We start from the raw sequence: 26,331 nt of genomic DNA, 5'->3' as shown, positions 1-26,331 counted from the left end.
GAGTTTTTACTAAGATAAGAGGGAGCAAGCACACACCTGAGTTATGAGTTGAGCCAGTTCCCCCCCCTTTAGCTCACCCAGCCTGCTCATATGTCAGATTATGCTGTAGCTGGGCAGTAGCTTGTACTGCAGGGAGAGAGGCTGGACTGTGACTGGACATTTTGGGCAGGCTATAGGCACACATACTGACTCCAAATGCATTTCCACTCAGAGAAGCAGGTGACTCATCAACCTTGCAGATCAAATAAGGTGAGATGCTGTGGTATCAGATAGCCACTTAGTCAATACAATAGCCTTTTATTCTCAGGATGAAGAATGCCTGCCAAGAAAAGGGCAGTGGTTCAAGCTGTGGTTTAAGCACTGAGTTTTCCAGGTGGGGGACATGGGCAGCTCTTGTACATCCTGCTGGAAGAGACCGCACACAAAGCAGGTGCTTCGCAAGCTCTTCAGGGGCCTTGTCCACCACCATGCAGGACTACACATCTGAAGTGACTTGTCAGGGCTGAGCCATAGGACATGCCTGTGTTACCCTGTTGTTACAGGGACTGTGCCAACAGGCCCACATTGGAGGAGCATTGGCAGGGGGATGCAGGATGAGCCGGGGCTGGGAGAACACATGCAACAGGACAACATGTTCCAGTGGGATGTTCGCTGTTTACTCATCATCTGGTGTCCACCACTGAGTGAAGGAGATTGATTTATAGCCTACCCAATCACCTGCTGTTTGCACCTGCACTGTTTGCACCATGTGGATTGTGTCACTGTTCTGGGGTACATGACCATTTTCTTCTACGGGACTTGAGCATGTAAGACATTACTTCCTTTTAGACCAGGGCTAGTTAGGCTTTGCCCAGCAAGGAGACACAGGGAATCTGTTTTACCTGTAGTATGAGAGGATTTTGTGTGGGAAGGAAGGGGATCTTGATGAGTTAAACTTGGACAAAGTTCTTGACATCCTTCATGGGAAATGTAGAGTGAAGGGCTGGAGAAATTAGGAGAAAAACAACAGGAACATGGTGCAATATGACTCTGGCAAAAAGAAAATGGTATCTAGGGCCCAAGAGTCAAACTCTTGGGCCCCTGTGCTAGAGGCACACCTATGCTCTGGGTAGGCAACACAGCAATGGGTGCACAGACAGGTAGTTCTTTATGGTTGCAGAGAGTCCTTGACAGCACTCCTACACCAGCAGCCGTCAGGCAAAGCTGGGGGCCCTACTAATGGTACCAAAATGCACCCAGGCTGCTCACCCCATCATCACTGCTCTGGCTGTCCCCATGTTTACCTGCTGCCTTGCTGCAGGCAGCCAAAGCTGTTGGCAGAAGACAGCCCCTGATGGCTCCCCTCCCCTGTTGGTTGTCATTTTCTTGGCACTTGGGTTGGCTGTGTGTGTGCAGGCATATGCACACACGCCCTCCCCGCAGATATGCACAGGGTGTGGTTACAAAGCATCCGTAGGGTTTCTTCCTAAGCAAGGACATACTTCTATTAGCCTGTATTTACACAGGACTTGGAGAACAAACTAAAGGCCAACCCTGCATATGTTAAGAAACACCCTGAAACCAGGAGAAGAAACAAACAGTACTGGGAAACGTGTTCTAATAGCTTGCAAGAAGAAAACAGCTTGTGTAAGGTATGAAGTAGCTGCATGAGCAGAGCAGGTGGACCTACACCACTGAAGAGCTTTGAAACAGGCAGCAGACCACGCTGAAAAAAAAAATTGTTCACCAATATGCATGCGAAAATTTTTCACAATGAGGTGGAAACATCAGAAATAACAATAGCAGCATCTGTCTGAGGACAGTTGCTACCTTCTTATAACTTCTTTTTTTTTTTTTTTTTTTGCATCTGGTTCCATTTATGACTCATACTTCCCAAACAAGCCATATGTTGCTGCAGAAGGCCTTTAACTTTGCTTGATTTGTATTGAGCTGTATTCCTGGCTGTCAGCCAAGTGAATGTAATAAAACCACTTTTTCCATCAAAAAATAAAAATGAAATCCCATTTGCAGTGAGATTTAATTAGCAGCCAGTAAGTCATTTTGGTGTTGAAAGCATGCACACTCATGTTTTGTTATAGCCTGATTTGCACCTTCAAACCCCATTGTAGCATTTTATTTGTTGTAATACAAAAAGGTTTCCTCTTCCCCTGCCTCAGCCTTCATTCCAACTGGAGGAACTATAAGATTTGAATGATGGCAATTTTTTGAAAAATGTTGCACCCTCTGAGCTCTTCTCTTCAGATGTCACATTGTGCATCATCTGTTTAGAACACTGGGGCATGTATTGGATCTACAAGGCAAGGTTTCGGTAGCAGGAGGGGCTACAGGGCTGTCTTCTGTGAGAAGCTGACAGAAGCTTCCCCTATGCCCAATGGAGCCAATGCCATCTGGCTAGAAGATGGACATGCTGCTGGTCATGACTGAACCCATCAGCAGCAGTGGTAGTGCCTCTGGAATACCAGATTTAAGAAGTGGGGGGGAAAAGTCTCTGGGATAACAGATTTAAGAAGGAGGAGAAAAAACATGTGCAACTAAAGCTGGAGAAGAGCAACAGAATATGTGAGAGAAACATCTCTGCAGACACCAAGGTCAGTGGAGAAGGAGGGGCAGGATGTGCTCCAGGTGCCTGAGCAGGGATTCATCTGCAGCCCGCGGTGCAGACCATGGTGAGGCAGCCGTGCCCCTCCAGCCCATGGAGGTCCAGGGTGGAGCAGAGATCCACCTGCAGCCTGTGGAGGACCCCACACTGGAGCAGGTGGATGCCTGAAGGTGGCTGTGACTCTCTGGGAAGCCAGCACTGGAGCAGGCTCCTGGCAGGACCTGTGGCCCCAAGGACAGAGGAGCTCACACTGGAGCAGGTTTGCTGGCAGGACCTGTGATCCCACAGGGCACGAGCACTGGAGCAGCCTATTCCTGAGGGACTGCACCCTGTGGAAGGGACCCACATTGGAGCAGGGGAAGAGTGTGAGGAGTCCTCCCCATGAGGAGGAAGGAGCAGCGCAGACAGTGTGTGATGAACTGATCACAGCCCCCATTTCCCATCCCCCTGCACCACTGGGGGAGAGGAGGGAAAATAGGGAGTAAAATTAAGCCTAGGGAGAAGGGAGAGGTAGGGAGAGGTGTTTTTAAGATCTGATTTTATTTTTCAGTATCTTACTCTGATTTGATTGGTAATAAAAACAATTTCCCCAAGTCAAGTCTGTTTTGCCCATAACTGGTGAGTGATCTCTCCCTGTCCTTATCTCAACACATGAGCCTTCCACCATAGTTTTTCTCCCCTGCCTGGCTAAGGAGGGGGGTGACAGAGTGGCTTTGGTGGACACCTGGTGTCCAGCCAGGGTCAACCCACCTCATGACACTGATAATTTTAAGACCCCGAGCACCAAAAAGAAAACAGTAATTTCAGCTGAAATAGGCAGTTGATCATAAAACTTGTGCATAAAATCAGGAGCTGGCATCCCATTAAAACATGCAGAATACAGATGACTGAATCAGCATCACTGCTGATGTTTCTGGAGCTAACTGACTAAAGTTAGAGAAGGAAAGAAACTCTATCCTATCTATTTAAAACAGTCAGGACATTTCTTATTCACTGCTCTTTTTAATTTGATGAAATTCTTAGGTAGTGTGCATTGTGACAACATATTTTTGGTTCCTGTCTCATATTCCCTCAGGGAGGAGCAATGTTTGACACCATCAGCATTATTTTGAATACCTTAATTTTAATAAAAACAGAAACCAAACCATTGGAGGGTTTAGCTTCTCCCCTTTCCTGGAAAATCAAGACTGCAGGAGCCAGGAAACTTTGTAAGCTCTAGTATACAGAATTTCCAAGCGCTTTTTGGGAGCTCCTGGGACACTGACCAGCCAGAGCAGCCTCAAGCAGAGCATACTCCAAGGCCAGCAGCTCTGGAGCCTCCACCAGCTCCCTGGCCTGCCCCACTCAATTGAGGCCCCCAGGCAGCCCTGCGCCACCAGTGGCTTTCATAGCAGTGGCCAAGGCAGCCCACGGCTGTGCAGTAGCAGCTAGAGAGCAAACCAAGCCAAAGTTTAGCCTGCGTAACACAGCATTAACTCTCACTTGGATTTCTGCACGCTCAAAAATCCAGCAGGTTAGTGCAAGGCAAAGCTCTAGACAGTGGCTGATCCTTTGCTCCCGCAGTCTGGCAGGAATCCAGTTCTGCAGAGAGCCAGCAAAAACGTTTCACAGGATCCTCCAGAACAGAGGCAACACCACAGGGGCATTATCCCCCTCAGCTTCTTCCCACTGCCTGTGTTAATTGATGGACCAGGCAGCAGGACTCAGCTTATAATATCAGCCAGTTCCCTTCACCCCCCACCCTCACAGATCAGCTGGATCTAAATCCCTTTTGCTCATAGTAAGGCCAGAGGAAATGCAGATGGAAAAAACTATTAGACTATTTAGCTCATCTTCTGCCAGAGAAGGTCTGCTCCCTGCAGAACTCCATCTCTTTGCCTTTCTGATTTTTCTTTTTTTTTCTCCAAAGTTAAAAGACCCCCTCTCTTCTGTCTGTCCAAGGAAAACTTCTGAAAGATTAAAAATTAGTCCAAGATGTCTCTTTATGCCAGCCCCATGTGTTAAAATGTCATCAAGAAATACAAAATGGAGAGGAAAAATTTTGTCACAAAACTGGTCAAAGCCTCTGCTTTATCATTTACATTTTTCCTGGCAGTAAAAAAGAACAGGGTATTTCAGCCATGAATATTGGCTCATTGTTTAATTCATTTTGTTTTTTCCTCCTTTTCTTTTGGCTAAATAAAGATGTTGTGGAAGAAAGAAAGGTTGTGGAAAATAACAAATGGAGGTGAAGTGCCAGACATCGTTAAGTTAGTCATTAAGTTTTTAAGGGCCCAGAATTCACATGTGCCCAGAATCCAGCAGTTTCTGCTGATAACAAATGCTCAGCACTTCTGAAAACTCTGACCACTTCATCTAAGTGCCTCAGCCAAAGTCCAGCTCTTCAGAAAACCTGGCTTTTCTAAGAGTCATTCTTTCAAAGTAACCATTTAGAGGTTTTAAGTGTATACCTGTTTAGGAAGAATAAGCACACGGGTTCTTCCCAAGCCTTCCTTTGCCTTGCAGACTACTGCTAATGGGCTAATGTGCTCAGAGGATTCAGGGCATTTATACCACAAACAAGGACATTCAGGGACCACCTCCTCCCATGGCCCACAGCTGCCCCCCAAGGCCCTGGCAGAGCACAGCTGAACTCGGCAAAGACCTTTGATTCTCTAGGAACAGATGGGAACGAAAGAGGCTGAAACGGCAAAATGCCAAGTACTCTGACATTCCTCTGCAACTTTAGCAGCAAGATTTCTCATCACCTCATGGAAACAAGCCTTCAGAGACTACACCTCCTGCTGTTAAAATGAATGTGGAAACTCCATTAATTTCTATGGCAGAGTGTCAGCCTCTCCTTATATTCTGGCAGGAGAGGGGGAAAAGAAATGCTGTTCTTCAGTACAGAGCTGGATCTGCCTCCAGTGGCTTTCTCCAGCTCACCGGGCGCTCGTGGGGCTGTGTGCTGCCATGCATATTCATCCCGGCTGTTTTGCTTTGCAGCGCTCCTGTCAGTTCAGAGATGTCACCCATCAGGAAGGTATGCGAAAAGGCAGTTTATATAGTAATATTGTTTGGCTTTTTTTTTATTAAGCCTCCTGCTGACCAAGCTCCCCTCGACATGTCAGCTTCAAAATGAATATTCATACAATGCAGAAAAGCAAGGAAACTCACTAGAGCAGAACATTTTTCTGGTTTTCAGAAAGCTGTTGTTTTCTTCTACCACTGCTCCCACCAGCCTGCAGTCCAGCCTGCAAGCATCCATGGTCTCGTAGGCCGTTTGTATGCTTCAACAGACCTTGGAGGTGTTAGGCTCCCAGAGTCCCTTGGCTGCCCTACAGCAGAGGTGCACCGGTGCCTGATGTGCCATGAGTGAGAAGCTTGCCTGTAGGACGTGATTTTGCAACATATACAGCAATGCACAGTGCAATAGGAGACCATCCATATTTCTTAAAGCGCAGGGAAAATGACACCAAGACACCTTGTGCAGACACTTGCCAGCATGGAGAGACAGCAGTCCTGAATGCCAGTTCATCCTTTAGAGGGATTCTTGTGGTTCATGGTCTTTGCTCCCAAAGGCGAGTTTCATTCAGTTCTGCCTCCACTTATGATCATCTTGTATGAAAAGTTAGAGACATTTCCTTAATTTCTATCATATGCCTACTAAAGCCCTTCACATATGTACAGGCCACCTCTACACTCACAAATTAAAGAAACTCTTAGAAAGAGTTTTTGTCACCAAGCACAATCATTTGGAAAAGACTTATGTACACACAACAAATCAGCTTATTATATCTCATGTAGGCATCATCACAGGGGCAAAAGCCAAACATTTTGCAATGAAAACTGTCTCCCACATTCCTGGTGCTATCAGTGGTTCCGAAGCCAGTTAAAAGCGGGCATATTAAAGATAGTTGCAAACACACGTGACAGATGTAGCATATGTAAAGACCCCAAGAATAATTGCAGAACAAGTCAAACCATCCAGCATTTTCCTCTTTAATTGACCTTACAGTAAGCATATGTTCTGGGTCTGTGTTTAGTGTGCATAATCTGCATTTGAGAAAAGGGCACAGTAACATTGTCACTGTAATAAACTCAATTAGTACACAGACTGCTGATTTTTTCATGTAGGCTTTTTAACAGAAAAAAAAAAAAAAACCCCACCAAAATAGTCACTAGACTAAAATATATGATGTGCTGTGCAGGTTTTGCATTGAATATCCTGGATTTACTTTAAGGACATTTTTTAGAAAATATTGATTGAGATTTTCAGGGGTGGCTAAATTGCTTAAAAGGATAACTCCCATTGACTTGTTCCACTGGATAATGAAATAAATCAATAAGGCTTGTTCTCCCTAAGCTATTTAGGGCAAAACCCAATAAAGGATTCATGCAATGTAACACCTAACTTTTGGTATTTGTTCCTCACTCTGAAGCCCAAAATTTTAAGTCTTGGCCTGCCTCCATTGGACATAGGAGAGTCAGCCACCTCAGAAAGCAGCTGGATGCTAAGTAAGAAGCGTGTTTGGAAACTGTGCTCTCCAAGCTGTCTAGAAGACTTCAGGCAAGGAGCTGCTTGAACTCAGTCCTTGTCCTTCTAAGTGTCTGTCACACCACTCTACTCACCAGCCTCCCAGGCAGCTCTGTTCCTGCTGAGCAGGACACATCCAAACAGCTCTTCCTCTTGGGGACAACAGGCTACTGTATTGATGACCCAATGTATCTTGAATATTTTGTTTCACAGTGACAGAACTTCAGCAGGAAAGAAGAAACTTCTACTTCTCATGGGGCACTTTAGGGCACTCTCTAGGAGACTGGAGATGTTGATCTAGCCAGTTTAAACATAGATTTGGTTTTGGGGTTTTTTTTAGATACCCAGAAATGGGGACAAAATCATTAAACTAATCTGTAAGAGGTGACAGCACTCGCCAAAAGTATAATTCAAGAGGGAAGCATATTTCATCATATGTCGGGTATTTTCAAAGACCCACTCAGTAGGGCAGGTCCCTTGGAGGATCTAGGGCAAGAAATACATACTTTCTGGTCTCCAGGTCAGTGTGGGAGTGGACGAGGCATGAAGCAGTTCCAAGAAGAGAAGTTCAACTCATGCCCAAAAGCAGGAAACAGCTTCAAACAAGGCGGGGCACCTTGTAAACTGAGGTGCCACTAGGGTTAAATGGCAGTTGACTGCAGCATTCCTGAATTGAAATTTTTGTACTTAAGTCCCTTGACTCCGTTTGGGTCTGTTATAACTAATGATGCCCTTTATTGGTGCTAATTATTATCTGCTGCTGGCAGTGTGTCCTGTAGTGGGGAAGTCCACATAGAAGTATTTAACCTGCAGTGGAGTTACTACCCTGAATCAGAATCTAAAGCTTCGTGAGAGGATTGTGCAGGCAGTTACATGAGACTGATACACCCTCTGTCTTGCTGACGCGAGTAAGTCCTGAAGTGACTCTGGTGACAGTATTCTGAGAGAAGGAAATAAAGAGAGCTTGCCAGAGCATCTGTATTTCCCTTGTACTTTACAGAAAAGACATATGGATCTTCATAGAAAATTATAACCTCCTTGAACAATATAATAGGCAATTATATTCCTGACGTAGAATTTTTTTAGCACATTGCATATAAGGATCCTTGTTCGGTTCTGCAGTTTTCTGGATCACCCTGTTAAATCTCTTCTTTTCATCCCTTTTAAAAACACAGAACGTTTACATCAGGGAGCTCAGGGTTACACTTTTTGGTCCTAACAGACCTCCGTGCATCCATTGCCCTGAGTATTGTGGAGGAGCCCCCTCCCGTCACCCTCAGAGGGGCTGTCTCACACAGGCAACTCCGGTCTTGCCCGGAGACCAACATTCCCGGCAGGGAGCCATGCAGCTGCATTCCCGCAGCACGGAGGCTGAGCCCGTGGGCTCATCACAGCGGGGCACAAACAGCCCCACACAGTCATCTCCGCAGGCAGCTTGGAGGGCGCTGCACTGGGGAGAGTAGGCAGAGCACTCATGGAATTATTTGCCCCCCAGTCCCAGTTGCTGTGCTTGCTATGTTGATTCTGCAAATTGCTCATGCCTGGGAAAATTTTGTCAGACACGTTTGCCATTCCTCCCCCACACCCTTTCCAAAGCATGAAAAGTCACCATTGATGCCTAGGCTTTGTATAAGGATATGTTTTTTTTCAAAGCACTGTATACACATTAGCTCATTAAGAAAACACAATTAAGACTGTAAGCACCTGAAACCTCTTCAGCATTGCTCCATTGTAACCCAAAAATATCACATGCAATTTCAGTGATACTTGCTCACCGATTATAAAAAAACATGCCCCAAGGCTGAGAAGGTGGATGGCAAATTGCAGCTGCAAATTAATTAAAATAATCAAACAAGCCAGAGGTAACTCCCACAGTAAGAGGTTGCTTACAAAGGCAATGTTAATAGAGCATTTACCATCAGGGGTTGCCTGGTTCCCTTTTAATGAAATACCTATGATTACCTGATTAGCTGATCATTGTGCACAGCATTTTGTCCTCAATACAGCCATGAAGCCCAGGAGGAGAGAGGCTTTTATCAGATGGAGCTTGTTTATTTAAAATGTATAATTGAGTCCTCCTTTTTTTTATGGCAGCATGATCCAACAGGCTGCTCATCTCCTACTACATATACTGCTTCTCCTCTCTCCAGTCTGAGATGAGCCAGTTTTCTGGCACATGCTTATCTTGGCAAGGTTATCACAATGATCTGGAATAAAGTCAGAACATTGCAATGGGTATGAGAAGCTAACCTTTAATGTTTAGAAGTGGTCATGGTTCATTATGGTATTACACTAGTTATATGCCATCATGCTAGAAGTACGACAATATGCCACCTGTGGCTCTCTCCCCACACAGTATTACTGGAGAAATAAACTGGTTTAGTTTGATAATATGTGAGAAAGCCAAAATATGGTCCACATTTTTCACTACCACTCACATTTTTAAGGGTGCTTCTTGTGCAGGATGCTGAACACCAATAAACTTGGAAAACTCGAAGAACATATGAAAACTAGACACCTCATGCATGTAACTGTATATTTATTTCTTTTTAAAGAACACTCCTTAGATGTATTTTCAATATACAAACTTGTTTTCACAGATTTATAATCCACTAAATAGCACAAAATATAATCCAGGTCGTTGGTTTCTTTCATCTGTGCGTATGCATGCGTGTGTTTGAGTGTGTGTGTGTGTGCGTGCGTGCGTGCACGCATGCTGCTGGTGGTAGTGGTAACCCACCACACGTGTTCAAACACAAGCCCGGGCTCCTCCTCCCTTCCCTCTGGAGCAAACCTTGCCCAGATGGAGACCCTACACTGGAAGACTGTGACTTTCTTGCCCATGAAACCCATTTCAGAAGAGGCTGGGGTGGTGGTGCTCTCTGCCTCACCGGCAGGGCCACACACCTCTGTCCACAGGACAGGACAGAACAGGACAGAACGGGAGCCTCCCCCGAAGCTGACACAGGTATTGCAGTAGGGAGTGGCCAGCTGTGGAGTTCAAGTGCAAGGAAACACCTTTTTCTCCTCTTCAAACCCCTCTCTGACACTTCAGAGCACTTCTTCATGACACCTATGCCTCTTGCTCAGCCCTCAGGAGCAGGGGACTGCCAGGCTCGGCAGAGCGCCGTGTGTGCAGCCAGCAGGCCAGCTCCTCGCCCAGCCCCATGCGGCCATAGGGGCCTTGCCACCCTGCTGCTGGAGGCCAGGGAGCGGGTCAGGACGCTGCTTGGCTCTGCCTCCCGGCAGCCAGCAGTGCCCCAGTCCCGCTCCGGGAAGCACCAGCATAGTAAATCTTGCCGGTCCCGGTGAGCTACACAGATGGCACCAGGGATGCACGTATTTACATGGGGTGGAATGTTTTCCCATAGCTTTTTAAGGAGTGTATAGATCAACATGTTCACATAAGACCAAATACTTTTAATATATTTATAACTGTTTTATAAAGCTTTGAAAAAACTCACAATAGCACATTGTTTTACTTTAATGCTTTACGGTACTATCAGTTTAAAATCACAATCAGCACTTAAGTTATAGTCAATCCGGCAAACAAGAGACAAAAAAAAATTACAAGAGTTAAGAACTGACTGATACATCTTTTATCTTTTTTTTTAACTAATGCATAAGTGCAGAATAAGATAAGATACTCTAGTTTAAATATCTTGTTTTACAATATACATTTTGTTCTAATTACGCAACAGTAAATCCCATGCTTCACATAGAAAAGCAATCCACAACATTAAGAAAAAAATTTACAATTTATGAAACAAAGTAAATAAATATTAGTATTACAGAATCAGAGCTGTACATAAAAGCTGTTCAGTTTTAATCATATAAAAATATGTTTTAGTGCAACCTCACATATATTGATGCTGTTCTGTTTTACATCATTTAGATCCAAGTGTCCAAAAAAGGAAAGAAATTACATTTATTACAAAGCAGATACACAAATTCTAAAATATGTACAAATTACTGCTAAAAAAATGCTTATAAGAATATAAGCAAAGTAAAGAAAAGGCACAAACATCTGTACAATTTAAAAGTACCAGACCCAATAAGAATTTCAAATTTAGTTTTGGTCAGGCTCATGATGACTTGTTACTTTATCTAATTCTTTTGATATAACAAAAGTATATATAATAGCAAACTACTGTAACTTAGAACAGGCATGCTGTAAAGTTGAATACTTTTTCTATCTCTAGAAAAAAAAAAAAAAGTGGGGTAAATGTATGGGTTAAAGTCTCCATGCATCTCAGATCAATGTGGCTTGCTCTTCTCAGATGACGGATCTTTCCTTTCCTGTGTGCTTGATGGGGGGTCGCTCCTGCTGTGAAAGCCCAGCTGCTGGACACCCACAAAGCTCTTGCTGTAAAAGGTGGGATGGGCTAGCGCAGTCTGTGATGTACCAAAACTGTCCTGTTCACCACCGTGCAAGTCCGGATGGGTGGCTGAGGCACAGGGCTGGCCCGGCTCAGATCCACTAAAGTGTTTAATGCTAAAATGTGCACTTTCTAAGGGTTTCTGGTGAGGCTCAGAAGGCCTCTGCAGCTGCTCCGCCCCGTGCAGAACGGCTTCTTCTGTGGCGATTCGCAGAGAGGCTATGGCTTTTGTACAAGTCTGTATGTTCTCCTCCTGCTCCCTCTCAGTAGCCACGACACTGTCCTCGGATGTGCTCTGCGCCAGCAACAGCAGCGGCGAGGAGGGGGCGCTGGGGGGAGCAGCGGGGTGCAAGCTGTGCGGAGAGGTACGTTTCTCATGGTGCTTAGAAATACTATACGATTCTTTTGTAAGGGTTTCCGCAGTTCCTCTTTGCTTCTCCTCAGAGAGCTCCCTCTGTAGGGCCAGAGTGGACGGAGAATGTAAACCTGAAAGGGCCACGGGGACTGAATGGACCATCTGGATACCCCCAATAGGCATCATGGGGATAGGTGCTCGGATCTGTTGCTGGGAGTGTAGTGGAAGATGACTGAAGACGTAGTCGCTCGGACCTTCGGGGAACAGACTAGACCTGCGGTGCTCCATGCCTCCTTTTTCTCCATATATGTTGAAGTAAGGTGCCTGAGACAACCCCCTTCTCTGTAAGCCAAAGAAAAAAAGAGATGTCAGTGCTGCTACTAGCAGAATTCTTGTCTGGCTGCCAAACCACCTATCTGCTTTCCTGTCTAACTCAACCTCCCATTCACGAAGCACCTTTCATCCAGATGGATCCCAAAGCATTTGGAAAACTCCACTAATTGCATATCCAAACAACCGAGGAGGTTCTGCTTAGCTCAGCTCTAGAGGGCTCATGCCTCTGAGGGGAAAGGCAGTGGCTAGTTAAGAGAGTTCAGCAACACAACGCAGCAATTTAGGTCAGGAAGTGGATGATATTATATTCAACTGAAACTTTGAACAGAATTTGGGGTAGATAGATTTTCATTCCTCAGGAGAAATTTACCCTCTCTTTTGGAAAACTATGCTGGTATTTGGACTTTGTTGCAGAGAAATACACATCTGAACATCCCCTGCTCACCACCACTGCTTGGCATAACAGGGAATATCTGACAGCATGTATGTATTTTCTGCCTTCTGAAAAATCTGCTCTTGAGCCCCAGAGAAGACACTTGCTCCCTGGGAGCTTTACCCAATCCTTGGTGAAAGCAGATGGGTATTTCCATGCAAGTTTAAGTGTCTCTCTGCAATGAAGACACAAATTTTTCTAGTCATTGAGACAATGGAGCACCCCTCTGGCTTATCTGCAGTGTAAACAATAAATAATAACAAAAGCACAGGCATCAGCTGTGAGCAAAAGTGATGATTCTGTCCCAGGGAGACTCGCCCACTCATAATGGGATGGAGAAGAATGGGGGATTTTGTGACGGCTAATAAAAGCCAATCTCGCAATATTGACATTTTCATTGCCTTCCCATTAGTTCTCGCCTTGGAAGAATGAATAGCTCCATCTCCACTCAGTATTAAATATGCCCTGGGCTTTTGGGTTCCTTTTTCTTTCATTCTTAAGTTTTAAAATTTGTTTGCTATCTGATGATTAAGTATCATTTACTGCTGACCAGAGGAGTAGTGATGACACAAGTACAGGATGACATTTTTATAATTATGTGTGGGATTTGGCCACACAACTCTCAGGGACTCTCATATGAAATTAAATGAATGAAAATGCTCATGTCTGCTCTGTAAATTGACCAAACACAGATCAATTGCCCCAGAGCTGTGGCGCTACCGCAGCCTTGGCGTGGCAGCCCGAGGACTGAGCTGCTAAATGCCAATGCATTGAAGTGGCAGCACTTCACTGCTGGGAAATCCTAGCTCTCAAGGCATTAAGCAACCTCTTGATCCCATCCCAGGGAGCTGGTTTAGGGGGCAATTAAAGATTCAGTTTCTGTGCTACCCAAGGGCTCAATCTCACTGTGCTCAGATGCTTTGTCCTGTTTAATATAAATCAATGTCGAGACACGGAAGGGTGACCCATAATCATCAGACTCGAACTTCAGAGATATTATTCAGAGACTAATCTATGTTGGGAATTTTCCTATTCAGAAAGTGAGACGCTTGAGTCTCATAAAAGAGAAACTGTCATAAGAAAGCACAGTGACAGCACATTATATTGCTGAATAGGGAAAACTTTACAAAATAAACTGCAATTGACAAGCCACAAGACAGTTCACCTACCCTGTCAGTCCTCCCTATTGCTAACCTCACCTCTGCACAGCTGCTTGCCCCCTATTTTTTTTTCCATCTTTGGTCTGTCAACCAGTTTCTCAGTCATATTGTGCTTTTGAATGTTTCCTACACCATGACATTTATCACTATTACATCTGATGTGAACTTGGGCTAAGGGAAATGGAGCAAAAAAAGAGTAGAACTCATCAAAGAACAAACCTAGTCACACACATATCTCTAACTGAGAAAGACACTGGCTTCATGTTTTACCCTGCCAGAGTTTCATAAGGGAATAGAGCAAGAGTCTGTCCTTGTCGGATAGAGGTGTCTAACATGACAGAAACTGCCATGTGCTTTAAGATTAGCAGCATCATCCAATATACGTCTCGTAGTCCCGATTTTAACATAGACAGTGACAGTGTGTGCATGTCACTGGATACCTTTCAAGCCTGGCTGGGCACATACTGGATTATTTTTCTCTAGCTCGGGTAGGTAAGTTTAGAAACAGATAATATAAATGGTTACAGTCACTAGTAACTGTTTCTTCCTCTTACCCTGCTTTTATTTCCTTTACCAATATCTAGCATTTTCATACCTACAAGCACACACACATATACATATTCATGGCAAAAGACTTTTTTCAACAAGCATCCTGAAAAACCAAAGACTTTATTCAGTTGACAGGGCAAGTATTAGATCACAGAGCACAGTGCAGGAAGTTACGGTATCTTTTTGCAGTGCAGTCAGAATGTGTTGCTGCCAGTGCCGCGAGATGAGCTCCTCTCTTTGTCAGGTGATGGGAATCCAGTTTGTTTCCCATTAATTCTCATTTGTTACAGTTTAGCATATTTCCCTTCAACTCCAGGTGACATATAATTTCCCGAGCAACAGTATTCTGTAGCAGCTTTTCACTAAATGCTTTGACCTGGTCACAAAGCTAGACTGCCACATCACACCCCTGAGCAAAGCTATATCCAGCTTCACAAGTCCCCCAGAATGCCTCAGGGATGAGATAGGGTTTACCCTGTATCTGGTACATCACCCAAATCAGGCTGTGGGAGATTAAGAGGAAGATCACATTTCAAAGCCAAGCACCCTTCACAGACATCCTCTGGGCAGCCTCAGACCACAGCTTGCAAAAAGATGTTGGATGGAAAACAGTCTCTTTGATTACCATGTCACAACGTACTTAAGGTTTTTTAAAGTTAAAAACCAGACAACACTGAACTCTATAGTGAAATTCGGTAACAGAGCATATTACCAATGTGCTTTCTGAAAGGTATGATGTGTAGAAAAGTGACTATAACTCCGTGTGGCCTTAGGTTTCAGGATCAACTCAATTTGCAGCCCTACAGAGAATGCACCACAGCAGCCCACATACACCAGTGAACCTATTTACAGTTTACCTGGAGTTCAGAAGTTTCTGGCTCTCTGTACAAGAAAGCATTTCACTCAAGATGATAAAGTAGTGAGTGTTTGGGAAGGGATTTAATATCTGTGTCTGGGATGATCAAAGGACCTTAAGTCCTATCAACTTTCAAGCAGTCGCAGAAGTGCCTAATTCCCTTCAGCCCTTCTGAATGTATCAAGACAGGCTTCAGACTTCAAAATGAATGAGATGAGAAACAAAATGGCAACACAAGCAAAATCCACTACTGCCTAGAAGCTAAAACAGTAGTGAGAGACGAGTCTGTACCACTCACAGCAAGATACCTTCTCAATTTCATTGTGTCTATCCTGGGACTGGAAGAAGAGACAAAGGTTCTGGTCTGCACTAGGAAGCAGCAGGGTGTACTAAGGGTTGGGACAAACAGGAACGGAGTGAAACTGTTTGTGCTGGATCCCATATTCACAATGCAAGTGTTGTGGGATTGGCAGGGAAGGTTGCTTCAGATTAGCCCTATGTTGTCTCTCTGGAGTCACTTGAATGGCCACTCACAGTTCAAGTGTATCCGGTGCCCTCCCGGTGCACATTTTTTCAGTTTAATTCCATCTGACAACAATCTAGGTCACTTACTCCAAGACTGATCTGAAAATGTGAGTCAAAGCACAAAAAATGTGACAATAGAGACATATGCCTGATCCAAACTAAAATGCTAAGAGAGATTCACTCAGGGTGAACAAATGAAGCCTTCCTACTCCTTCTCTTCCTCTCAGGACTGGCAGAAGATGACTGGGAAGAAGAATCTGAGCCCTTTGATAATGGCATCAGCCTCCTCAGAAAGGAAAGAAACCTCTGGCATTGACAGAAGAGAAGATGCCAAATGAATTTAGAGAGCAGAAGGTATCTGGCTTTAATTTTAAAGACACCAATTTAACTTCTCAAAGCCAAGGGGGACCCAGCACACACTAGAGACTTAGGCTACTTTGGAGAGTGTATTCTGTTGCAAGAGTGTATCCTGTTGTTAACAGCCAAAGGAAAAAAAAGTGTGTCTGTATTTTTATACAATCTAAAAAAATAGTTACTTTCACCATGCTCTTTTCCACTTCCTAAAGAAATAATTTCAATTGCTTTCTATATGGTGCTTTCAATGCCAGAGCACTTTACAGGCCCTTTGCACAAGACGACCAAAGTGCATGGACATTCAACAGGAAGCAACAATGAAGGGCAAGTAGACCAGCACTGGCCAAAGAAACTAGAGCAAATACATCAATTTCAGTTAAGAAGAAAGAAAACTGGCCTCTTCTGCGAACAGCAGGCACTAGAAGCACAAAACTGCCCTTATTCCTGCGAGGACTGGGAAGCCAATGCAGCTGTTAAAGTATTTTAAGGATTGTAAGCTGACATGGGCATCACCAATGCAGATGCTAATGATGTTCTGGTTTGCTGGATTTCACTAGTCTAAAAGTGAAAAACAACCTTTATTTCTTTTTCTCCTCTGACAGCTTTAATTTATAGCAAGCTCAGGTGTTATTTGTCTTCCCATCCGCTGAGTATAATAACTTGTGTTTCACTTAAATTCCTCTACTGTTTGGCTAAAGTACATCTTCCAGAAAGGTATCAAGAGAGGAGGAATCCATCTTTCCTTCCTTGCAGTCACTTGTTGTGATGGGCAATCATCCTCACTTGTCATTTTTTCATTTAAGTTTGCCTGGGCTCTGCTTCCAGTGATGCCTCCTGTACTCAGGTTGTAGTGATTCTACTGAGGTCTGGCCTTCTCTCTCAAAACACTCAGCATGCCACCAAGTTACTGATGCTTTCTGTAAGACAACTGATATTTTACATTGTGTTTTTCACTGCCACATGCCTGACTCTACCTCAGAAATAAGGTAAGCTTTAGAACTCCATCTGGCATGGTGGACTTTTCAAAAGAAGGAGATAGCAGTGCTAAGAGAGTCCTTACAATGTGCTAAATGCCTTACTGGAAGGTCTGTGTAACAAACAAGGAAAATACTACAGCAAGAACTGTCAGATGGCCAAGGATGACTGTTAACATATGCTTTTGGTAGCATCATTATATATCCAAAATCTTTACTACAGGATGCCAGTGTGTCTCGTGGGACACGAGGGACCAGGGCACCCTGCACAATGTCAGCTGTAGAATCCCATATGATCCCATTCATTTGATACTAAGACATCATGACTGGTTAAACTGGTGACTCTTCACCCACTTGTGATTCCTCACTTAGTCAGTAAAACCGCTGGTGGGATTTGTATCCTCTCTCAGCTGTGCAGTGATCATTCCTGTGAGAGTGCAGCAGAGTTTCAGCATGCCCTTTCTCAGGGACCATCTAATCAGCCACCCCTCTCTTCTGCTCTTCTCAACCATTTACCAGGCCATGGGGCCATGTCTGAGATGTGGGAGAAGTACCTGTGCTGCCCTTTCCTATAATTATGGCCACTCACATTGCAGCTTTCCCTTATACCCCTGAAATGCTGGGAAATCACTTTTGGATCTGCCAGGATGGCAGCATCTCAGCTCTTTTTGGTCCACTCCTGCTCCAGCCATCTTTGCCCAGGTGCATCCCTCACTTCATTCCTGGGAGCAGATAACACATCAGCCTGACTCTACAGAGAAAATCACACCAGAGCTCAGAAATGCTAACTGTATGAGCTCAGGGTTCAATTCTTCTCCTCCACAGAGGAACACCACAAAGAAGAGGCCAGCCAGGAGAAGAGCAGGGAGCAAGGAACTCTGAGGTAATCTGAGACTGCCACCCAGGTTGAACACACACACAGGCAGGCAGGGAGAGAGGGCAGCTACAACATCAACATGGCAAGGGAAGCATTGTAGATAAATAACTGAATTCACACATGGCAAGGCCATTCCTTACCTCTGAAGACATAATCTAGTTGTGGAGGGAGTGCTTTGTGAATGCTAGGGCTGGTCAAAAGTGCCAATCTGGCAGTTTCTGAGAGCTGATTTACCAAAAGGGAAGAGCACAGACAGCAGCTGTGCAAGTTTTGCATATTTCCACACAGACGGCTGCATCCCTGCCGGAACAGCCAGTTGTAACAGCACTTTCTGCGGGGCAGACAGCTGCCCGCTCCTCTCACACAATAATGTCCTTTAAATTCCATCCACAGATCCTGATTTCAATGTGCACTCTGCTTTTCCAAGAGGTTCCATTATCTTAGCATTTTTATTCCATTAAACAATACTCAGTGATGGGCACCATACCTCAGGTACAGGCCTTTAAGCCTTAAGCTTGGCTTGATCCCATTTGACAGTCTGGGAACTAGGAGATTTTTTACACTGCAGAAGCAAGCCTCACATACCACGTAAGCTCCCTCAACCATTTAAAAAATTATATATATATAATACATATAAAATAAATGCAATGAATATGGAGGCAGAAAATGCAAACCAGCCTAATTTCATTGAAATTAATGGGACTACTCAGGGTTGTACCAAGTGAAGATTTGCCCTTTAGGCTGACTCTAGTGCATCTAACTGAATCAGCATCCTGACTTGGTCCCTGTCTATTCCAAATTTCTTGCATTTGATCCAGGACTTCCCTCTAAGGCTCAAAGTTTATGCTGCCTTCCACAAAGCTGCAAAGATTTTTGAAATGCACAGATTTAATAAGAGTACTGTTTTTGACAAAAGGAATGAAAATATTCTTTCATACTTACTGAGTGTCCCACTGGAATAGATTCAGACTGTAAATATTGACCCATGGACAATGCTGGATTATGGTACAAGCCCCTCCGGGGAGATGCCGCTCTAACGGAGGCCATGTATCTCCTCTCTCGCCTGGGAGACAAATCTCTTCGAACAGACACATCTTTCCCTGGTGACATTGGTCTCCTTGGCGATAGGTGACGTCTTGGTGACACGTCCCGTCTTGGTGATAACTCTCTCCTCAGCACAGCCTCCTTCCGTGGGGAAAGGTGCCTCATGGGTGAAATATCTCGGCGGGGTGACAGATGCCTTCTGGGTGACAAATCCCCTTTTGGCATTAAATACCTCTTTGGTGAGTTATCTCTGTAGGGTGAAGAATCGTAGCCAGGTGACGATTGTCGACTGGAAGGTGAGAGGTCCCTCGGAGAAGAACTGGGATCTAACGAAAGCGTGCAATCCTCATCCATGCAGCTGGGTATGTCCAATCTGTCTTTATCAGGCTCTGAATCTGTACTCTTACTCTGGAAAAACCTCTGGTATTCTGTCATTTGTGTGTCTTCACAGGAGTCACTTGGTGTTACCAGCTGAGTAACCCGAATGCTAGGTAAGGTGACCAAGTAACTGATGAGGGAAGTGTGTCCCACTGAAAGGGAGCCCTCGGGGGAAGCCCCCTGTGACGCCGAAGCCGAGTTCACTGAAAGGGAGGAGAATCGAGGGGGCTGCGGGCTGGTGCTTCTTGATCTGGTTTTTGGTGTCGAGTCTCCCTGAGTATCATCAAAATCATCCTCATCTTCATCATCATCATCATTGTCATCGCCATCCTCGCCATCCGATTCCTCCGCATCAGAAAACTGGTGCTCTGCTGACAGCCCTGCCAGGTTGCTGCTCTTCTCTGCCTCCTGCTGCATGTCCTCCATGTTTTCTGCAATAGCCACAGCAAGTCCAAATGGTGAGCACATACCCCGCCTCTCACGCCACATCCATTCCCCACCCAGCACACTCATTGCTGTTGCTGGACGCTCTTCATCCGGGATGGCTGCATAAAGCCATTCCTCACTGATAAAACCGTATTTTTTTCAAAATAATTCTTTAAAACTCTATACTTGAAAGGAAGTAGGAAAGCAAGTTCATCCTATGCTACCTTCACTAAATGTTGCCATCTCTCACATCTTAAGTGGAAAGATTGGGAACCTCATACGAGACAGATGACAACAGGCCATACTTTTATTTCTAGCTCCTCTTCATGTAAAAAAATATTACTCAGACAACTGGATAGGATTTTTTTTTTTTTACTTCCTGTTTATTAAAAAGTTAACTCCCAATTAAAAAATGCCCCAAATACTCTTACTATATTTTCCCATGCCCATCACTGTGCTAAAGTGCAATGAGTCATTTGCAGACTCCATACTTTCCATACTTTAGTTGGAATGAGGCCATTATGACTGAATTAAATCATTTTGACATACCTGCTTCTTCAGTTTCAGCATCATCTACAGATGTCATTGATACTCCAAGCTCCAAGCATTTTTTCATGTGTGCTTTAGACTTCATATGTTTTGTCAGATTTCCTATGGATCAGAGATTAATGTAATTAACGCACAACAACAAAGATCACTGTTCAAGTAAGGTTTTGGTGTATCTTAACTCCATTATGCGGCAGATGATGAGTTTCAGCTTTAAAAAACACCACAACAGACACGGCTGACTCATCTAGACCATTGCCCTCAGAGCCTGTTTTAATGAGAGCGGGTTTTTATATCTTAAGAAAATAAAAAATTCGAATAAACTGAGGGCCTGAGAGGTACACAGGCATCTCTCCAATTTTCCACATGGCATTTAGGCACCCCTAAAAAACTCACTTTTGGATGTGATCTATTCCTGGACTCACTGTCCATGATACATACAGACTGCCTAGACATCGAAGTAAGTCCACTTCAGAGCAGCCATCCAGGGCTCATGCTCCTATTTACATTGTGGCACCTTCAAGATAAGGGCTCTCCCATTTACTTCACACATAATTTTCAAATGCTCCATGTATTTGAAACACTTTGAAGCAAAAGTACCCCACAAAAAACAGACAGTTATGGGAGACTTCTCTATGCAAGTTTACCATCTAGCTGCAGTCTCTGAACTGAGAGGAGCTGTATTTACAGCACCCACCTGGGATGTGGGAAATCCAGGTTCAGCTCCCAGATTTAGAGTACAGATCTAAGCCAGATACAGCAGAGATTTGAAAGCAAATCTCCTATTCCCCTGAGGGACCAATCTAACACTAGACTATTGACTTTCTGGAGTGCCTGTCTTGGTCTGTTTCTTCATAGATAAAAAAACTGGGTTGAGATTGGCCCCAAGAGACATTTCATGACAAAGAAACTTGAGCACAAAGCACAAGCTGGAGAATATCGCTCTAATCCTTTTGCCACTTCAGTCTCATTTGCAACACCCAAAAGGGAAAGCATGGCACAAGCAAACCCAACCCATGACCAAGACATGGTGTGTCTTAGCTCAAGGAAAGCCCTCTAGAAATGCATTTATGCTGCTTCCAGGACCCCAACCAGCATCTCCAGATGGTGTTGTGGCACATGCCATCTTGGGGCAGGAACACTGCACCCCTCTTCTGGATAGTGCAGGTGTGCTTAGAAACTCACAAGCCAGGCTCTTCTTCTCTGACTTTCAGTTCCAGCCAGTTCAAATAATTCCCTTCTCAGCAGGAGTTTCTTGTGCCTGTGCACTGCATGAAAAGGCTAACTTGGCCATTGATGCTTCTGGATGGCTAAGTACTCAGAAAAACTGAAAACCTAAGTACCTCTGAAAGTACTACTACTGCCCTCAGCAAAATACCAACAATAGTTATGAGGCTGACAACTGCTTATGATCAGTAATACACCAGTTAAACACTTCTTGTACTTCAAAGGCTAACTTAGTTTCTTCTTACTGATGCCCTTCTTGTACAATAGCAAACCACGTCCTTCATGTTTCTTCTCCTCTGTCAGAAATGCCAGCCTCAGCAAGCAATTTCACTTTTTTTTTTTCCATGCCACCTCTTCCTCCTGGAATGTCCTCTCTGAACACAGCTGTAAAACCACAATACTGTCAAGTACTTCAAGTCCCTCCTCAAGACCCATTCCTACAGTAATGTCAAATGTAAGCAATGATACGAGAACAGCTCACCAGATGGTCTACTGGGACTACAAACAAGCAGCTCCTTGTCTTTGTCTCTATATGCCCATGAAAGTTCTCATCTTAAATTAGGTTGATGGGTCTACTACCATCCATCAGCTATTCCCATCTTTGGCACAGGAAGAAGTGCTGGAGTCATGGAAACTATTACAATCCTCAATCCTCAAAACAGCCATGAAGCTGCACTGGGATCTTGGGAGAAAATTTCTTCAGCTTCCTTTCTCCCCATTTGAGTTAAGTTCACTGCACTGGGACCAGAATCCATTTCTTTTGTCTGCCAAAGGGAAGCTACGAAACTGAGAATGTAAGGCTCATTTGGGCTGTGCTACAAAGGAATGCTACCAAGGAGAGGATTTTTTTCTTTCGAGGAGATAGTTGCATCACAAATCTGAATTCCACAGAATATAATTATCTGTGGCCTCAGGGTGACAAATGGAAGCTTTTTTCTGTGCTGATAAATACATGTGAACAGAAGCTATCAGATCTCTATTCATAATTAATGCCACAGTGGATGGAGTGGCCCATCTTGGAGACATACATTATTTATAAACTTGAAACTGACCCACTATAGAGCCTGTGAAGGCATGTATTCCTCAGCAGCTGATGCTCTGCTTCTACATTATGTCATAAGAAGTGTCGTCTCCTGGTAGCATTTAAGTGTTGCTGCAATTAAAATTTGCACCATGTAACAATGTTAGCAGAGTATTATTTTTCAGGGTATTTCTTATGCTACTATATCTTCTCTGCAGACAGATGGACCAGCCAAAAGCCTATAGGTCTTAATGAAGCTATCCAAGGAGTCTGAGAGACTTACAAAATCCCTGGATCAAACAGAAGAGAACAAACTCTCTTATACAGTCCCGTATACATAAAAACACAACAATTATATTCTGAAGAAAATTGGCAATGTCCTTGATTGCAACGGGCAATTGGATCCCAGAGGGCAAAACAGCTCCAGAAGTGGCAAGAGCTCAGCAAAAAGGGTCAAGTACCTTTAGTTTTGAAGGCAAAATTGCACAACTTGCATACGTAAGGCCGGACATCAGTGTGAGTGCGGATATGTTTTTTGAGCATGCTTGGCTTTTTGCAGCGAATGCCACATTCTTCACAAATGTACTTTCCTCGGCCGCGACCTCTGACATAGACATAATCCTCATTTGATTTATACCTGTTGGAAGAGAGCAAGTATTTAAGTCATACAGACTCTAGGTCTCGTACATGTACAAACATCACTTCTATGCATCTGATCCTCATCATCAAAGCAAACTCACAGAAGTCCAAAGGAACTACTGAATTCTCACTCTGGAACTCATAAAGTATTTGGCTTTCAGTGAATGTACTGGTCCCAGTGTATTTAAACAATATGAGACCAACAGGTTGCAGTATGAGGACAGTATAAACACCTTGTCAGGAAACCAATGAAAAACCATTCCTGTAGACACAACTCCAAATATAAGCCTGCAGGTTGGATTTATTTCAGCTCACTGTAGTCTCGTACAGCACAGACATTTACCAACCAGCGTTGCTTTGCAGCACGGTTCATTTAACTATTTTAGTGCATTTATCCCTTGGGATCAGATAAATCACATCCTGGAAATGCCTGTTTCTTCCCATTAAGTATAAAGGGAACGCAGATGACGAGCAAGGATGTATGCATTTACATCACAGACGCCTGACATTCCCAAAGATAAATCATTCCCTAAAGAGACACTGAGTTGAGTTCACTCAGGTATGTGATGCTTTAGAAATAAAAGGGTAAACGTCACACGTGGATACTTTGAAGAAAGCTATTATGGGAATTTTTCTTAGCACAGACATAAGCTTTCCATGCTATTTTTGCTGATCACATAGTGTGTGGTTAGAAAATAAGTAAGATATGAAAATCTATGTAAAGCTGTACATTGCCTTTATTATTGTGCTAAATTGTTAATACTGAAATCTAAAAGAGTCCAGGGAATCTACTCAGGCTGTTCTGAGGTTTGAAGACTGCTGGGCATTCCTTTGGGGAAGAATTCCATCATCATTCACCCAAAGTAAAATCCAGGAAGTGCAAGAACTGAGAAATAATATTTTTTCTGCCCTCTGTCCTCCATTGCCCTCTTCCTGAGCAGAACAAAGTATTTTCAGTCACTCTGTGGATGCACAGCCCACAAAATATCGTTGCTACTGACACTCAGTACTTCAAATAAAAAAGGGACTGTGTGAAAGATTCTGTTAATATGATGATAACTCTACAAGAAAAAAGTGGCAATTTTTGGGTTACAGAGCTGAAACATTTTTCAAGTGTGCTTTTCTTAGATGAACACTTTCGCATATGTTTAGCTATATCACAGGCAATATAAATACTGAAGTTAATACCTTAGAAAAACATAAAACAGTGTCCTGTTCTCAAGTCCATCTTCTTATCTATTAAACACATCAGCTCCTCTTTCAAATGTGGATGCCTACATTCAGGTTTTTTCATCTAATTTTCAGCAAAGTTGTCCTTCTCCTATTTCTTTTATTGTCCCTGGCAGCATGGGCAAAACTGCCATAGTCTAATGTAATTTAATATTTACTGATCTCTCTAGCAGGTTTTCTGTACAACATTTCTGGGATCTTGCTTGCCTGGCTGCCCCATTTCCCAGGTTCTCCTTCATACACATGCCAACGACTGCTAGTCATTTCTCTATCCACTGCTTCATCAACTAACTCCAGGCTTTCTCCCACAGACAAAAAAAAATGCCCATTATTATTTGAAATACTGCCATTTTATCTTCTCTTCATCTCTCTTTACAGTCTGATTTTGCTGGGATGGAGTCTACCATATCACCCCTGATTGATACTGGTAAGATAAATGCTGTGCTATTACATGTGCTTTTCTGTTGCTCCATCTCTGCTCTTCTTCTGCTTGACCTCATTCCACTGGCTTCTGTCACCTGTCAGATCCCATTGGACACAAAGACAATGATAATACATGTGTCTCTTCATCATTCATATAGATGGTTTTTGGCCACAACTGACCTTGACTCTTTAAGTATGCTTCATCATAACAATGACTGTAAGAGAAATGACACACACAAACTTGACATTTAAAGACGGGCTGGTGCAAAAACTAAAAGACCAGAAGTCTGAGTCTATCGAGATTACCTTTAAGACCCCAGGAATATTAGATCTTACTGCTAACTTGTGCCTCGCTCAAAGCTTTGAGTAATTTCCCTCTTCCTACTATGTAACACGCACATAAGGACTTCAGTCACTGCCTCTCTGAGTTTGACTTGGATAGGACTCTTGAGTTAAAAGGCATCAACAAGTCTCAGAGTCCTGCAATTTCTACCCACAATGTTATTTTATTTGGGTTTTTCAATTTGAGTCTATTACTGATAGATATAAAAGAACGAACATAAGCAAACTGTGAATTCTTGCTGTCGGCTGACAATGTCATTAAGCTAGGTGTCAGACAGGCAGGCATGCTTGTCCTGTCCCTCCTTTCTTCGCACACCATTAGTAACTAGCTGTACTGCAGCAAGTACTGAGCTTTAAATGACTGCTTTTCTTTGAGGAATACTGCTTCACATCCCATCAGTCACATCTGCAGTCACAGATGATGGAAAGCAGATTTTGTGACTTGGATCACTTGAATCAAGCCACTTGCCAGTGGTAATAATGCAGTGGTAAGTTTCTTCCTTCCAAACTCCCTCTGCTATGATGCTTACAAAATGCTCTTGATGGGCTTTATGCAGCAAGGTGGTGATGTGCTCTGACATCTGGTTATACTGGCTGATGGTTGGACTTGATGATCTTAGAGCTCTTTTCCAACCATAACAACTCTATGATTCTATGATCTACTTTTTGCCTCAATTCTGATTCTGTTCCTTCAGCTTCTCACTCATCCCCAGCCTCAGCTGGTTTTTGCCCAGCTGCCATACAAATGCCCCACCCCACTGGCACAAGGCAGCTCCAGAGCTGCAGTTCCCTGCCAGGTGGACAGGTGTTCCCACAAACCAGAAGCGGACAACCACAGATCTTTCTCAGCTAATTACCTTCTTCACAGCTGTGAAACAAAAGCAATCACAAAGCCTAAGGAAACCCGTTCCCCATGACAACCGAAAACCAAATATCCTGCTGAAACAAGATATGACCATCCATGCTTGTCTGTCCAGGGGAGAAAATGTGACACGAAGACAACAGACATTTGCTATATCGTTCATTGCACTATGTGCTGAGAGGAGATGAAGATGTGCTTGAAGAAAGAAGAACAAAATAGCTCAATAAACAGCCAAGAACAAGCAAGCACAGAAACCCACCCATGTCAAAAACTAGCTTTCAGA

At 43.8% G+C, this 26,331-nt stretch overlaps 1 protein-coding gene across 6 annotated transcripts in view; it reads right to left on the bottom strand.

The window, feature by feature from the left end:
- Positions 1-9,637: 9,637 nt before the first annotated feature.
- Positions 9,638-26,331, bottom strand: part of HIVEP2 (HIVEP zinc finger 2) — a 104,310-nt gene continuing 87,616 nt past the window's right edge. For 5 of the 6 annotated variants that reach the window (XM_032101986.1, XM_032101987.1, XM_032101990.1 and 2 more), the window contains 4 exons: positions 23,014-23,189; positions 20,308-20,409; positions 18,853-19,763; positions 11,373-12,191 (listed from right to left, as the gene is read on the bottom strand). In XM_032101986.1, coding sequence (XP_031957877.1) covers positions 11,373-12,191; positions 18,853-19,763; positions 20,308-20,409; positions 23,014-23,189 — 2,008 coding nt within the window. Of the gene's footprint in view, positions 12,192-18,852; positions 19,764-20,307; positions 20,410-23,013; positions 23,190-26,331 lie in introns of all 6 variants that reach the window. The other variant, XM_032101991.1, reaches the window with a different exon arrangement.

This window comes from Corvus moneduloides, chromosome 3 (genome assembly GCF_009650955.1).
Source record: "Corvus moneduloides isolate bCorMon1 chromosome 3, bCorMon1.pri, whole genome shotgun sequence".
In the NCBI taxonomy this organism is placed as follows: Eukaryota; Metazoa; Chordata; class Aves; order Passeriformes; family Corvidae; genus Corvus; species Corvus moneduloides.
The sequence above is the reverse complement of the archived record's forward strand: the minus strand, read 5'-3'. Positions and strand labels throughout refer to the sequence as shown.